Here is a 16,861-nt window from a genome sequence, read left to right on the forward strand (position 1 = left end):
TTGTGAATTTTTGTATATTTCTATATTTTCCACAATGAAGTTCTTTTATAATCAGGAATATTGAAGGAAGAAATAGAACAAGTGTAAGCACATGGGGGTCGGGTTTTACTGCAGGTGCTTGTCCCTGCGTATTAAGAAGAGCAGCCCCTTGGGCGCCGTCTGAAATGGGGGTGCAACTGGCCTGTGCGGGTGCCCTAAAACCAAACCTGGAAGCCCAGGCCGCCCTGCAGGCACCTGCATGGTATCGCCACCTAGCGGCCGACCCACCCTGGGCTCCCACACTTCTGATCCAGGGGAGGCCAGGAACAGGGGAACCCGAGACGGGCTGTGGTCTGAGGCTGACCACAGACACCTGAGTCAACACTCCCCAGAACTTGGGACACAATTTCTCACAAATGAAGCACAAAGGCACAGATAGTGGTGGACTCCACTGTGGGGATCCTGCCAGCCTTCCCGGCTCCATCTGCAAGAACACCTCCATCAGGCTGTCATGCCTGGAGGTGCGGATAAAGTAAACAGAAGACAGCAACAGAAAAGATGAGACAAACTCGTCCTAAAGCAGATGCAGGACTTGGGACCCGCTGGGGAGAATGGCCCCAGAGAAGGGGCTGCTCTGCTCGAGCTCATCGGACGGGTCACTCATGTCATCCTTCCCAAATGCCCCCGCTGGTGGCCAGCCCTGCCCACGCACGGCCTCTCCACTCCAACCTTTCAAGACCACCATGGACTCCCCCACTGAGGCCACCTGCCTGTCACTGCCCTGCCTTCACCACTGACGCCCTCCCACAGTGCCGACACTGCTCCCTCCACATCCTGGACTCGTTTCCCCTGATCACAGGGCAAAAGTGAAGAAGGGGCACAGAGTGGAGCAGAAGTCCGGGCTCCCAGCTGGGCCCCCAGCCCCTGGCACCTGCCCATGGGGGCTGCGCTGTCTCTCTGCCTCCCCAGCAGGGGAGCTGCCTGGGCCCACAGAGGTTGTGGGCAAAGAGGTCAGAATTGGGTGCGCTGGGGGTGAGAGATCAGAGTCTGGAGGAGGCAGCGAGATGGAGGGAGAAGAAGGATGGATGCAGGAGGGCGTCTGAGAGCAGAGTACAGACTGGGCTGTGGGATCCTCAGTCTGGGGCCAGCCAGGCAGCGGCGGAGGTGTCCCAAGCACCAGAGATGTCGGGAATGCTGGAGTGTGGGTCAAAGGACCCTGAACACCCAGGGGAGACCCGTGGGAGACTGTGGGGATGGAGGGGCTGAGGATGAAACCTGGGATACCACCCCTCATGCTCCCAGAGGAGAGAGAAGGACCACAAAGCCAGGGAGGTGACAGGCTTGGGGAAGAATCCAGGAATCTGAACTCTGGTGTGGACGGAGGGGGGAAAGGGGCCCTGAGCACAGCAGGTCTCCCCAGCAGGGATGGGAAGGGTGGAGCTGCAGGGCTCCCTGGGTTCCTGGGCCACGGTGCCAGGAGGATGGGCTGCGGACACCAGCCAGAAAAGGTGGCCAGTGAGCCCAGCGTGGGATTCCTCCTCAGCTAAGGAGCCGTGGGCGGGGTAGGGTCTGCTGCTGGCACTCGTAGGTCTGAGCCGGGACACCGAGGGGGCTGCTCGGTCCCTGAGGAGAGACTGATGCTAACCGTGTGGGCTCATCAGACACAGTCTGAATCCAAAGGCCACAGGCTCCTTTCACAGGTCAGCAGGCTCTGCCCAGGAAAAGCCTGGGCTCCTCGATCTTATGAACCCCACCCTCCCGGGCAACCCAACAGGAATGATTCGCTCTCTCCCCTCTCCCCACCCCAACTTCTCTGAGGAGTCCTGGGGACACCAGCCCTTGCCTCACGCTCCAGGTCGATGACTCTGCACTGCCCTGGCTTCATCTAAAATTTGGTTTTTTTGTTCATTGTGGGTTCTTTTGGATTACACTTGATTTTTTTAAAATACTGCACTATTATTTATCCTGATGCTTCCCAGATGGCTCAGCAGTAAAGAGTCCACCTGCAGTGCAGGAGATATGGGAGACCCAAGTTCAATCCCTGGGTCGGGAAGATCCCCTGGAGGAGGAAATGGCAACCCGCTCCTGGAGATGTCAGGAGCCCCCCTTCCTTGGTTAAGTCCCTCTAGTTGATGGTACACGGCCTCCAGACTTGAAAGAGGTTCCTTTTGGAGGTGTTCCTGCAAGGCAATCTGGGTGCAGGACTTTCCATTTTTCTTCTTGGGTTGGTCAGAGTCACCTTCCAATCATCTTTAGTCTTCTGCCAGAGTTGGGTGGAGCCTGGGGTGAAAGCATGGAGCTGAGTGGGGAATCAATGTCTATTCTTGCTTGGAGAATCCCATGGACAGAGGAGCCTGGCAGGCTACAGTTCATGGGATTGCAAAGAGTTGGACACAACTGAGCACGCATGTAAGAAATTTATCCTGATACTGAGTTTTGGACATGTATTTAAATTGTACACCTCACTCCCCTCCCCCAGTCCCATCTCTGGAGGGTTAAGTTGAGTCAAGGTGGCTGGGGCGGGGGGGGTTGGCGCTGCAGGAAGAAGACAGCGATTAAGTCAGTATTTCTACTCTGGCAAGCTGGCAAACAGGAAAGCCTGAGAGTGCTGCTGTTACACGTTCTGGGTAAATACATCAAACCACTCATTCTGTGAAATGAGCAACTGAACTGACAAAATAGTGAGGGAAATGACCAAAGGCCAGAAACAATAGGACAATAGGAATTCAGGCCAGGGAATGGTGCCATCATGCTCTCATGGGGCTCACAGGAAATCCAGGGCCCAAGCAAGATGGGCAATGAGGTCACAGACATCTGGCTGAACCCCAGACCCTGAGAGGCTCCATCAGAAAGAACGACCAGGAGAGACTGAGCAGTGGGGCTGGTGAAGAAGCTGGCCTGTCTTAGACCGGACTCTATACCAAAGGCGTGTGCCTGCCTGTGCCTGCCTCCTGGGACATCTAGAAACCACAGGTTGGGCATTTAGGTTAAAGACTCCCTCATGGCCGGCAGAGGAAAGACTAATCTCCTTGAGAGAATTCTCCATCAACAGAGCTCTTACTGCGTTTCCAGACAAAGTCTTCCCAAATAGAAGCCCGTAATCAAACCACAAAAACTCCCTTTAGAATAAGGCACCACAAGTGAGAGTCAGCAGGATTTTGCTTCTTCCTAAAAAGTCACTGAAACTGTGATGAGGGAATTCCTTTTAAAGGCATAAAACCCACAAGGCAGAGAAAACCAGAATGCAGAAGGCAGCAATGCAATCTCAGGAAGCAGGCAATCAGTCACTGACAGATCCAAGAACACAGACGACCATGAAAGTGAGAATATTCAGAAGGTGCAGCTGTTGGTGCAAGGACAAGGGCTGGAAGGCCAATGACAAGAGGACTCGGGAAGAGGATGCTCAGAGCCACTGATGAAGTGATGGAGCAGGCTTCACCCCAGGCTCCCAAAGGACCAGGGTCTTCCCTGGAGGGGAAGGGATCAGGGGGGTTACAGACACAAGGCCCGCGTGGTTGAGGCAGACACTGAGGACCACCCCTAGCCACAGTGCTGCCTCCCTACTCAGCTCCATGCTTTCACCCCAAGCCCCACTCAACTCCGGCAGAAGACTTAAGACAATCGGAAGGTGACTCTGACCAACCCAAAAAGAAAAGTGGAAAGTCCTGCACCCAGGCTGCCCTGCAGAAACACTTCCAAAAGGAACCTCTGTCAAGTCTGGAGGCCATGTACCATCAACTAGAGGGACTTAACCAAGGAAGGGGGGGCCTCTGATATGAGAGCCAGAGAGGGAGGGAGCGGATGGCCAGAGATGCTCCCCACGGAGGTGAAGGACCATGCTGTGGTGACACCATATTGAGGCTCTTGGGATGCAGACGGAAGGGAAGGAGCCTCCAGAAGCAGCAATACAACATCTGACATGTGCGAATATCCTGAGGACAGATTTAAACAACACTGGGGGATCTGAGCTCAAATTCACCGATAAATCCATGGAATGTCAACTTGTTGGGAAAAAAAATACAAGATAATAAAAAGGTTTCTGCAGGAAAGCAAAGCAGCCCAGCTCCAAAGAGCATTTACAAGACTATGAAACATGAGGGGCAGGGCTGATGGAGCTGACCACAGCAGGACCACACTAGGAGGACAGAGGGGTGGGGACTCGGCAGGGCCGGCACGGGGGCAGGGCCGGCATGGGATCAGGGCCAGCCTACCTTGTCGTCGTCCTCGCAGGTCATGACATTAGAGAAAGGGATCTCCGCCTTGAACATCTTCCGGCAGTGCATGAGCTGCACCAGCAGGTAGCACACGGTCTTGAACTTCATCCTCTTGGCCGGTTTTATGTCTGAGAGAATCAGCCCTGGAAATATCTGTGCAGACGTGCAGCAAAGAGATACGCCGTGAGTAACAGGCACGTCCTGCCTCTCGCGGGGAGCACAAATGTGACAGGGCAGAGGGGTCACGGGCAGCTAGCTCAAGGCCTGCTGCTCGCCAGGGAACAGAACCACAACCCAACCCCCAAACATGCAGCTCTCAACTCCACCCAACATGTCTGAAACCAGAGCGATGCCTGAATCCCGGGGCGGATGTGTGGACATCACCCAGCTAGGTCTGCACCACGCTGGTGAGTGTCACCCACCGGCCCCCCGGGGTCACTCCTGCAGACCTCCCCTTCTGCCTTTTGCCTTTTTCTCTCCCTTTTTCACCCCAAATTTCTCCAAAGGGGCTGCTCATTGTACAAACCACATCATCCTGCTCATCCGCAAACCACAGCCCTGCCTGACGCTGTCGTTTAATTCTGCATGACGGGAGGGCGGCATCCACACAGGGCCCCAAGGCTCCCTCCACCAACTCAGAACCTCCTACACCCCGGCAGCAGCTCCCAGGCCTCCCTCCTTGGGCTCCACCCTCTGCTCCCCTATTCCCAGGTTCACCCGAGCTGGTCAGCCAAACTTCTCACCCGGCCCTCCCCCAGAGCACCTCACACCTGCCCTCCTCCTGCACACTCACTCCCCTTCTCCAGGAACCAGCTCTCCTCACCCTACCTGTCCTTCCCGGAGCCCCACTTCTCTCACCTTGCCAGCGCTACACCATCCAAGGTCCCCATGTCACATGGTGCACAGCATCCCAGGCTGGGGAGGGCTAGACCAGGGATGCACCAGGACCATGAAACCCGAAGCTCTCCCTCATATCTGACCTGCTTGTGGCCAGGAGTACCACAGCCTCTTGTGTCCTGTGCCCCTCCCCGGAGCCCCGCACCCCTCACCTGAGCCCTGGAAGTGGCTCAGTCACCCTTGATCATGTCCAGATCACTTCCCCAGGGCCGAGTGACCTTCAGTGCCCACACGGGATGGTCACAGGCCTTCCTTTGTGCACAGCACCCCTCAATCCACAGTGCCATCCATCACTGACTTCTTATAGAAGGCTCTCAAACCTAATTTGCAGGAGAGGCAGCAAAGGCCCAGGTAGGTGCAGGAGGACTCAGACGGCCCAGCCCCTAAGGACCCTGGGGCCCCGACTCCAAGTTCCCTCCCCACCCCTCCCCACTCGTGCAGCAGGCCAGGCCCAGCACACAAGGTCAGCGGGAACACCCTCAAGCCCGCAGAGCTCAGGGCCTGAGAAGCAGCGATCCAAGGAGAGTGAAGGCTCCGCGCAGGAGGCGCTCTCAAGCCTACCTTTCGCCGATGCGAGGGCACAATGAAAAAGGTCTCGATGTTATGAGTTTTCAGAAAACTGTTCCTCTCGTGTCCGTGCCCCGGCTCCACCTCATAGTCACCGTTCAGGCACGCCAGGGTGGTCTTTGTGATGTGAACCTTCCTGTGGAAAAGGGCGTGGAGATCCCTGCTCAGGGCCAAGGCGGGGCCTCCCCCACAGGGCCGACACTGTCCTGACAGGGGCGTCTGACTGGTGAAGAAGGGCCCCCCCAGCCCTGTGTCATGCTCCCCTCTTGTGCACTCCCCAGAGTGCTCCCTGCGGCCCCAAGCATGTGAACCCCACCAGGGCCAGGGGCTCTGTCTTTGCTGCCAACGCCCCCTCCAGGGGCTTCCCTCATAGCTCAGTTGGTAAATCATCTGCCTGCAATGCAAGAGGCCCAGGCTTGATTCCTGGGTCAGGAAGATCCCCTGGAGAAGGAAATGGCAACCCAGTCCAGTATTCTTGCCTGGAGAATCCCATGGACAGAAGAGCCTGGCGGCTACAGTCCACGGAATCACAAGAGTCAGACACGACTTAGCTACTAAACCACCACCACCACCACCCCACTCCAAGAATAGCGCTGCACCCTTCACGTTCTCTGTAATCATTATGCTCCTGGCTGGTGGTCTTCTTTGGTGGGGTTCGGGGAGAGGAGTGTCTCAGAAAGGTGGAGTGGAGGAGAAGAGGGAAGAAGGAAGCCAAGTAGAGAGCGGGCATGGGGGATGAGGCCCCTCCTGGGAGTCTGGTAGGTGGAATCAAGGTAGGTGTCTGGAGTCAAGGAGTCTGGTAGATGGAGAGCTACAGGTCAGCCCCAACTGGAAAAAGGCCCTGGCCAGGTGAGAGGACCTGTGGAGAGCCTCCTAACAGTGGGGAGTCCCTGGGCTTGTCCTAAACATGAAGCTGCAGAGCAGGTAGGACCTGTAGGACCTCAGCAGGCAGGGGAGGATGGAGGTGGGCGGCTCCTGTCACCTCCTTGCTGGCTGAGGGTCTAGGCTCTGTGCCAGACAGGGGGCTGTGAGCATGGCTGTCAGAGGGGCAGACACAGTGAGAAGGTGTTTACAGTGATCCCCTGAGACCCTGCTCCGAAGGGCAGAGAACAGGATGGGGGTGTGGGAGGGAGGGGCCAGTGCCTGTGAGGTGAGGGTCCCCCCAGGGGATGTGCAAAGGCAGCCTGGTTGCAAACAACAATGCCAGGGTTTCTGAGCTCACTTAGAAATGCCCTAGGCTTTCCAGATGGCACTAGTGGTACAGAACCCACCGGCCAAGGCAGGAGACATAAGAGACGTGGGTTTGATCCCTGGGTTGGAAAGATCCCCTGGAGGAGGGCGTGGCAACCCACTCCAGTATTCTTGCCTGGAGAATCCCATGGACAGAGGAGCCTGGAGGGTTACAGTCCATGGAATTGAAAAAAGTCAGACACAACTGAAGCGACTGAGCATGCAGAAATGCCGTGGCCATTCCTGGGGCAGGTACAGTGAGGCTTTGAGGAAGATTTTGAGCCCCCACCTCCCTTTTTCTGCTGTTGGATTCTAATCTCCAGGCTCGCTAATTCCTCAAGTCCCATCAGCCTCCCTTTCCTGATTTCAAAGCCACTCTCCAGAGCACGCCAAGCAACCTCGGATGCCACCTGGCCCTCAGCCAAGCTCAGGGCCTCAGCACAGAAAGGGGATCCCTGTTTCCACACTCCCCACTGAGGCCAGGCCAGGAGGGAGGAGGAGAGACATGGTCCAGAGGACGTCAGCCTCCAGGGTGAGAACAGTAAGCCTGGGGGCAGGCAGAGGACAGGAAGCCAGGGTCAAAGGGGCCACAGAAGAGGGCACAGAGCTTTGCCCTGAAGTTCAGAGGAAGTGTGCAAAAGCAGACACATATGTGCAAGCGTCTAACGCTCCGCTCGAGCCCCTGGGAACCACAGCTGGGCCCGGCAGCAGCTGTGAGCACAGCCCACGAACCCCTTAAGGAGAGGAAAGCAGGAGGGTGTGATTGAGAGATGAGTGTGCCTCAGAGCCCCCTTCCTGCAATCACATCATCCTCCTGCTGCCCACCGTTCATGGAAGGAGGGGAGCACCCACTCAGCTCTCAGATTAATGTTTTCACAGCAATACAATGCCTTGGCTCTGTGGAATGGTTTGAATAAAATGAGATCAAGGGAGGCAACTGTAATTAGAAGGCATTAGAAGTGCAGGGACCAATGAGAAACACATCCTCATTCTAGAAGAAAATCTGTTAACTTCCCTAGTGGGGCGCTAAACCACAACACTTTCCACTGTCCAAGTCTGAGAAAGTGAAATGAGAAGCGGCAGTCAGCACTCTGGACAGCTCCCAGCCAGGCAGACATGGGGCTTTCAGTCTCCGCCTCCTCCGGTCAGCTTGCCTGCTCTCCGTGGGGGCCAGAAGTCTGAGTCAGCCCAGCGCAAGCCCCTCCAATTGTCGATGGGGGCTAGGATGGCCAGGCTTCTCGGCCCTCCAAGCAGAAGGGCCAAGTACTACCCCCTGCCCCTGCCCTCAGGGTCCCGGACTTACCCAGGCAGGCCGGCAGCCTCCATGACGTTGGCCAGGGTCACGTCGTTGGACCACACGTCATACTGCCACTTACGCAGGCCCAGGACCCCGCAGAGGACCCTGCCGGTGTGCAAGCCCACACGCATGTTCAGGTCCACCTCAGTGGCCTCGGCCACAGACCTGCAGCAAACACAGACACAGGGTGGAAGCTGGGACCCTGCAGTCTGCTCCCATAGCGCCATGAGCACAGGGGAGCAGGAGCGTGGATGGGAGGGTGGTCTCCTGACCTAATCAGCCTGACCCCTGAGCTGTGGCCTCTGGTGGGCAGGGGTCCCTCCAGGCTGGCTCCCCCAAACTCCAGAGCCACTGCTCAGCTCACAAGGCATCACACCTCCCTTCACCGCTCCTTACCCAGGGCAGCCTCAGAAGGGAAATGAGCCCAAGGTCCCGGTCCCAGGACCCCGATCCTGCTCTGTGTCCCACTGACCTGATCAGGGGTGCTCATGCCTGCTGCCTACCCAGGGGCCAGCGTAAGAGCCACGGGGAACATCTGACGGGGTCCTGGGAGCCCCAGGAATGGTCAAGGTTTGACCCCAAGCTCCCTGACTGAGAGGGCAGGCTAATCCTGTGGGGAGATCCAGGACTCTGCAAACCAGCCCGAACAGGAGGACTCTGTGGGACGTAAACTGTGCCATGGTCAACTCGTGGAAGGAAACAAGATGAAATGTGTGGATGCTGAAATCAGACTGCAGGGCCAGTATGCACTCCACCTGCCCAGCCGCTCACATCCATGGGCTCTAGCTTCCAGCAGAGGGTGGCTTGAAGCTCTGAGGCCCCCAGAAGAGACTACCCTTGGAAGTGAGGGTGTTTGGGTGAGGAAATGGGAGGTGGTTTTTAAAGCTCCTGGAAAGAGACTCAAGGCAACCTGTAGGTGGGCAGGGCTCAGAAATCCCCTCTGGGACCATGAAGATGCCTGCAGTGGAGTGAGATGCAGGAAGCACATGATGGGCTGTGATCACAAGTCAGAGCACAGAAGACGCAGCGCTGCCATGGGGAGACCCGCTGATGCCATGTTTCTCTTTTTCCCACTTTCCCCAAAAGGCAGAACAGTCTGAAAGCATATTGCTGAGGAAGCAGTATCAGGCCTGCTTGGTGTGCTCCAAGTAACAGAACTGCAAGGAAGCGTGAGGGCGGGCAGGGGGTCAGTCACAGCGACCCTGGCCCCTCCACCCTGGCTGGGTCCAAAGGTGGCCCTGCACAGCAGGTGTGTTAGAAGTTCCAGAGCAAGAAGGGAGGGAGGCTGAGTCAAACTGGGGGACACAGCGGGCCCATGATGAGGACAGTTCAGTTCCCCTCACCCATCCACAGCTCCTGAGAACCGCCAGCTCACTGTTCTCCCAAGAAAAACCCTAAAGGACAAAAAAAAAAAAAAATTAAAGGATGAGGGGCTTTGAGTGATGTTGGAATAAAGAGACTGGGAATCTTCATCTGGAACCAAATGAATGTGACCAGGACACAACTTAAGTCCACAACATCGCAAGGAGAGTGAAAGAGAAGGAAGGTCCCAAAGCTTTGGCTCACCAGGCCTCTGACAGCGAAAGGAGCCAGTTCCGTGCAGAAGGGAGGACTGAGACGGCCATCCACAGGAATGCCAGATGGAAATGGCCAAAAATCCCCAAAGACTCTGAAACCCATCATCTCTCCAGAGCAGGTTATTGATAAATGATGCCCCTGCTAATGATTCACAATTTACTGACCATCATAACAGGAGTAGCAGTGTTAAAGAAGGGAAACTTATCCCCCCAGGGTGCCCCACTGGCCGAGTGCTCAGAACTCCACCTCCCCAGCCCAGCTCTTGCACACTCAGTTGCTTCAATGCCTGTGTCCTGTCTTCAGACCAAGGACTAGAGGCTGCAACCAGGAAGGGACAGGATGAGGGGGCATGGTCGAGGAGCAGGGGAGGAAGGACAGCGTGGGGAGGAACATGGGGCGGGGGAGGTGGTTTAAGAGAAATGAAGGCCTCTGGGGAAACCCCATCTGACCCGGCAGCTGACCACCCAGACCTCTGCCCTCTCCTGGCCTCGGTTTCACTGTGTGCAATCCAGCGTGGGGCTGAATGAGCCCTCACAGGCTCTGAAAGCATTCAAACTCAATCCCAGTGCCCCTCAGCACCCACATCCTGCTGCTCCTCTTGCATGGGCTGTGGAGATACTAACAGAGGCTCCACGGGGCACTCCAACAAGAGGGGACGATGATGGCAAACCTGCTCGGCCCTGAGCTGCCGCCCCTCTGCTCCACTGAGGCCAGGATTTGTCAGCATTACTGACAAGGTCCCATTTGTCAGTAATAACACAAGAAGAACGAGGCTCGCTGGACCCAGCCCACTTGCCAGGTCAGCATCCCCCCAACCTGCCCTCGCCCTAACTTCCACTTACACACTGCTCATTTACCCACTGCCTGGCCGCAGGGGTTACCACTGGTCACAGCCCCCTGCCCCAAGCAGCCTCCACTCAAACCTTCCCCCCAATCTGGCCTCTAACCAGGAGCAGCTCTGCCCATAACTGGTCACTGCATCCACCAAGGGCCTGTCCCCCAAAACCACGGCACCAGGGGCTCCAAAGGTGAGCTAAGACACCACCTTCCTAGCTGGCCCTCCAGCCTAGCTCACCATCCTCTGCATTCAGGAGGCCAGACCACAGAATCATGCAGGGTCCAGGGCAGCTTGGTGTTCAGCTTTGAGAATCTCAGAAGTATGCATGTCACCAACTTATAATAAAGGTTTTTTGGAAGTCTGGCTGTCCACATATCTTTAATACCTAATTAGCTGAATATATTTTGAATGTGTATTTTTTTTCAGTTTTAACTTTTTTTCATTCACTTGCCAATCTCCAGTTAAAGGTACTGAAATAAGAAAACTAAGATTTTTTTTTTAATTTTTTTAATTCACAAAAAGAAATCAATTTGGGAAATGTAAGTAAGTAAACCTGCAAAAGGTGTTTTTGTGCATTTTAGGCATTTCTATTGTTGCAGCAATCGAAGAAAGGCAGGGGGACTTCTGGCACCCACGTCCACCTCCCTCAAGCAGGCCTTCAGGAGTCCCTGGTGTGTAAGGACCGATTCTCCAGCTTCCAACCAACCAGGCAGCCCAGGACACTCTACCAATTCACTCCATCTGTCATCGCTTCCAGCAGGTTCTCAATTGCAGTAACAGATGTGCAGTTAACTGGACAATCACTTAAGATAAATCTTTCCTCAAGAACTGTCTCACTCTAGATCACCAACAAGGACCTACTGTGTAATACAGGGAACCATACTCCATACCTTGTAATAACCTATAAGGGAAAAGAACCTGGAAAAGAATATACACATATGTATAACTGAATAACTTCACTGTACATCTGAAACTAACACAATATTGTAAACAACTATACTGTAGTTTTTTAATAAAAATTTTTTTAAAAAGAAAAACCATTTAAAAAAAAAAAACTGTCTCATTGAGGAACATTTACCAAGAACTGAGAAAATTGAGGAGGGGAAGAATGGGGCCTCCAGAACCATCAGAAATGACTTTTGCCACTTGAGCATCTCTTCTCATTAGACCTCCACTCCAGCTGGGTACATCGGGTCTACCCATAACCTGAGCACAGGCAAGCTGGCCCTTACCAGTTCAAAGACGGGTCAGAGAAAGAAAAGCACATGCCATTTACTTCTACTTATTACAGTGAACTAAAAATACGCAGACTGCAAGCAAAGCCATGTTTGGATTAAGAATTTAGCAAAATGGTACTTGTGTGTTTGGAGGTCTGACTTGCGATTGGCTAACTCCTGTGATGGTCGAGGAGGTCCCGGTGGAGTGGACAAACCCCCTTCCGGTAAGCGCACAGAATCAAGACGCTCCGGAGCCCCAGGGACAGAAGCCACCCAGCTGGCTCACCCTTGAGCCACTCCCTTTTGGGAAGGGGAGACTTGACGACTTGACATCTGCAGTGCCTGGGGATCCAGCATCTTCCCTGCCAGCCCATTTAACCTGGGATCCCATTTAATTCTCACAACAGCTCATTTCGCAGCAGAGAAAATCAGGGATGCGAGGAAACTGAAGCACCACCTTAGGGATGGGACAGGGGGCCCATCTGCTTCCTTGGGCAGGAAGCCCCAACCTGCTCAGGAACACCTGAATCTGGGGACTGATGGCTTGAACCCTAGGAAGTGTTCATGTACCAGACCTGGCTGCAGAGGAGCAGTTCCTCAGGACTGACCTAATAATATTCAAGGCCTGATGAAGGAACGCTGTATGCTGGGGTGCGGGAAAGAGTGGAGGCACAGATCTCACATGGGCAGCACACCCTCTGGTGGGAGGTGGGGGGACAGGCTCAGGCCTGGGTACCCTGGGGAGGGGCCACAGGACTTAGGGTCAAGGACATAGGTCCAAGCAGCATGACACCACCAGGAGTCCTAGAGAGAGAAATAAAAAAAGGAGTCCTGGGGAAATCTCCCCGGAATCCTCAAGGTCTAGACCCTAACCATCAGGGCACAGGGCCCAGATGTTGAGGCCAAGAGTGGGTTCCACTGCCCTGGGTTTCTGCCAGCCCAGCCTCACTCAGAGCCCTGGATGTCATGAAGCCGACACTCCCATTTTACAGATGGGGAATCTGATGGCCGGGGTCACAGCTCTGCAGGGGCAAGCCCAAGCCAGTCATCACACTCACTGGGCATGTAAGGCACTTCCCACTCTATCTCCATTCCTCCCACGGGCACGAGCCATCTGGCCAAAACCAGGAATACATATAACTTTAAATTATTATTAAAAATCACACCAACAAAATTAATCTGTGGTGTTTCTTTTAAGAGTGTATTGCACACCTTAATTAGGTCCACAAGTCTGAGAGAAGGATCTGATTTGAGTATTGAGGGCAGACAGGGTCCAGGAGCCCAGGGAGCCTTGGGGCACCAGCCTTGGGCACTGCCACTCTCCTGGGAGGGTAAGAGTCCTCTGCGCTCAGCTGCTCAGTCGTGTCCAACTCTTTGTGAACCCATGGACTGCAGCCCATCAGGCTCCTCTGTCCCTGGGAGCCCTGGGACTCCACATTCAAGGCAGTACTTTTTGCTTTGTCTTTTACACGGAACATGAAAAATCTTTTCCTCTGTTTTCCCCATAGAAATGAACTTTCTACCAAGTGGAAAACAGTATCGTTCCCCACTTGCCAGCCAAGGAGACCCTCAACTCCTCCGTTCTCACACAAGTCAGAGCTGGTCAGGCTGCTCACCTGCCCTGGCAGAGATTTCTTCCTCGGTTTTTATGAATTTCAGTAAATTACTACACTCCTCTCTATCCTGCGATATCAAATGCTTGACCCACACAAGTTGGTCCTGTGCTCACAAGGGTCAGAATGGATTGCCCTGTTTCGAGAATGATCCTGGTAGATGCACTGCCAGCAGAGCATCAGCCTAAAAAGGGAGGTGACGACGGTGGTCCAACATACCACAGTAGGACAAGAACATTCCCGATCGTGAGCATCCATATCACCACGCATGGGATCTGTAGGAGATGCTTTGGGAATCATAACCGTGAAAACCATCCCTCCTGCTTTTGGACTTCCTCTGTCCACTCAGAGGCCCCCAGGCCTGGAGCAGACCTCTCCGTGGCCTCGGCCAGGAACGTCTCAGCACTCTGCTGCTTCCTGGTCACTCACGGCGCCATGCCCACCACCCAGGGGCACCTGTGGCCTCCCCAAAGAAAACAGTGGTCAACAACCAGCCTGTCCCCCAGTTCAGCCTCTTTTTCCAGAGCAGGGGCTACATACTGAAATCACCTGGGGGTGATTATCCACTCTAGACCACAGCCCAGATCAGCTGCCATGGGCTCTCTGGGCAGAGCAGCCCTCGGGGGTTCAATTCACCCAGGCAATGCTGATGCGCAGGTCCTATCTCCTGAGACCAAGCATGTGGTCTGAGAGCGCTGAGTGCCCTGTCTTTACACGCAGTGTGCGGGTGTGTGGACCCTGAAATCTGCCTCATGGGGACGGTACAGCAAGCCTGCTGTCTACCCTGTCTCATTCCACTCTTGTGCTACTAAGTCTCTTCTCCCAAGTGTGAGACCACACCAGGCCCTGGTAACCCCACGCACTGAGCCGAAGCCATCTCTCCACGCTGCTGAGAAGCTGAAATGTGGATCGATGCGCCATCCACCATCTCACCCTCCCGGCTCCACACTTTTCTTAACCAAACAGAAGGCCCCCTACCGCCTCATCCCAGGCCCTGGGGACGAGGACTGTGAGGAGACAGGGTGGCTAAGAAACTGGCGGGCAGGCCTCCCGGTGTTCCAGAAATACCAGCTCCATCTAACCCTCTTCCCACAGAGAACACCTGCCGCCTGGTTATCTGCCCTCATGGGCGAGCACACGTGATTCCTTTTCAACTGGAATTCAGCCAGATTTGAGCCAAAGCTTTCCCACAACCAGGGCTTCCCTGGTGGCTCAGACGGTAAAGAATTCGCCTGCAATGCAGGAGACTTGGGTTCAATCCCTGGGTGGGGAAGATGCCCTGGAGAAGGGAATGGGTACCCACTCCAGCATTCTTGCCTAGAGAATTCCGTGGTCAGAGAAGCCTGGTGGGCTACAGCCCATAGGGTCACAAAGAGTTGGACACGACTGAGGGACTAACACTTTCCCACAATCAACTCCCTGAGCATCTCATCTAACTAAGCTAGAAAGGTTCTTTCTTTTGGCTGGACTAATGCACAGTTCCTTGGAAGAAAAATTATGACAAACCAAGACAGCATATTAAAAAGCAGAGACATCATTTTGCCAACAAAGGGCCATATAGTCAAAGCTATAGTTTTTCCAGTAGTCATATACAGATGTGAGAGTTGGACCATAAAGAAGGCTGAATGCCAAAGAATTGATGCTTTTGAACTGTGGTTTTGGAGAAGACTCTTGAGAGTCCCTTGGACTGCAAGGAGATCAAACCAGTCCATCCTAAAGGAAATCAACCCTGAATATTCACTGGATGGACTGATGCTGAAGTTGAAGCTCCAATACTTTGGCCACCTGTGGGAAAAGCCAATTCATTGGAAAAGACCCGGATGCTGGAAAAGATTGCGGGCAGGAGAAGGGGACGACAGAGAATGAGATGGTTGGACAGCATCATCGACTCAATGGACGTGAGTTTGAGCAAACTCAGGGAGATAGTGAAGGACAGGGAAGCCTGGTGTGCTGCAGTCCATGAGGTCACAACGAGTTGGACATGACTGGGCGACAACAGCAACAACACACAGCTGACAATACCCGGGATCACCACGGACAAAAAAGCGCAGCCCCAACAAAATGCACAGGAGGGACCCCCAGAGGCGGAGCCCCGCACTGCAGGCAGAGCACCCTCACCCTGCACCTCGCCGAGAGGCACCGGCTCTCTGCAGCCGCGACACAGGCGACCCACCTCGGACACTGGCCAGGACAAGGCGGGCTGCACGGGGGGCGGGCTCCCCGCAGGGCACTCACGTGATGGTGTCGATCATGTCCAGGCCCATCTCCACGCAGCAGTGGGCGTGGTCGGTCTTGGGCTGCGTGAGGCCGGACACGCAGTAGTAGCAGTCTCCCAGGATCTTGATGCGGCGGCAGTGGTTCTCCTTCAGACGAGAGGGCAAAGGGCAATTAGCAATGTGCCCAGGGCCACCGGGGAGCCTGCTCTTCTGCCACCAGAGGCTGAGCTGGAGGCACAACCTAGACCAGGGTCCAGACTGTGCCCCCCACAGTCAGGGCACCTCCAGAGCACAGGCGTTCCCCACAGCTGGGACTAGGGTCGCTTTGGGGCACCCCACACTGCCCCACACCCTCCACCGTTCTCGCCCTTCCGTTCACCAGGGCCAAACCCACAGACCCTTCAAGGTCGGGAGGCCACCCCACACCCGGGAGCCAGCTCCTCTCCCCAGGGAGGGGTCCTCTCTCCCAAGAGGGGCTAGGACAGTCTGACCACCAACTCAAATCATCATGTGATGGCTCTTCTGGAACATGCTAGTCCCCTCCCCACCCCAGGAAGGGCCAGGCCACACGCCTCTGAGCACCCCGTAGCTTAAGCCAGAGTCAAGGTCCACAGGCCATGTGAGCAGCTCTCCCCAAAGGATCACCAGCCGGGGTCTGAGCCCCGACCTCACCACCCACAGGAACACCTCAGAAAGGCATCCTATACCTCACAAGGTCTCCTCTGACATTTACACAACGGGAAGAATACTGGCTCCACCTCGCCCTCAAGTTGAGGACAGAGAGACACAGGAGACGCTTGCTACCATCCACCCTGCACTCACCCATTGGGGCCGGCTGTGATGACGATGGTGACTGTCAACTTTATGCAAGGAGAGCCTTAAAACAGCATTTCTGGAACATTTTGTTTTCAACGCCCCTTTATACCCCCTAAATAACTGAGGACCTCAAAAAGTTTTCGTGTAAGTAGGTTAGAGCTATGGATATTACCGCATAAGAAGCTACAACTGAGAAGCTTTTTTAAAAATGTATTAATGCATCTAAAGTAATACACGACCCTCTTCTCTTCCTCCTCCCTCCATGGAACATGTTGCTGTTCACCAGGACCCCAAAGCAGAGAGAGTTAAAAGAAAAGAGGAAGTGAAACTCAAGATTAGGGCTGCTTCAGATGATAGAAAGGATTCTGAAGACAGCGTCATCCATAGGGAGGGTAAAAC

The 16,861-nt window shown here is 54.7% G+C and overlaps 1 protein-coding gene across 2 annotated transcripts in view; it reads right to left on the reverse strand.

The window, feature by feature from the left end:
• Positions 1–16,861, reverse strand: part of ADCY1 (adenylate cyclase 1) — a 105,010-nt gene that overhangs the window by 43,438 nt on the left and 44,711 nt on the right. For both annotated transcript variants that reach the window (XR_006268580.1, XM_043463435.1), the window contains exons 5-8: positions 15,666–15,793; positions 8,191–8,349; positions 5,652–5,793; positions 4,191–4,346 (exon numbers count right to left, since the gene is read on the reverse strand). Coding sequence is in view for 1 of the 2 variants with exons in the window: in XM_043463435.1 (XP_043319370.1) it covers positions 4,191–4,346; positions 5,652–5,793; positions 8,191–8,349; positions 15,666–15,793 (585 nt within the window). In the remaining variant the exon portion in view is untranslated. The remainder of the gene's footprint in view (positions 1–4,190; positions 4,347–5,651; positions 5,794–8,190; positions 8,350–15,665; positions 15,794–16,861) is intronic.

This window comes from Cervus canadensis, chromosome 3 (genome assembly GCF_019320065.1).
Source record: "Cervus canadensis isolate Bull #8, Minnesota chromosome 3, ASM1932006v1, whole genome shotgun sequence".
Classification (NCBI taxonomy): domain Eukaryota; kingdom Metazoa; phylum Chordata; class Mammalia; order Artiodactyla; family Cervidae; genus Cervus; species Cervus canadensis.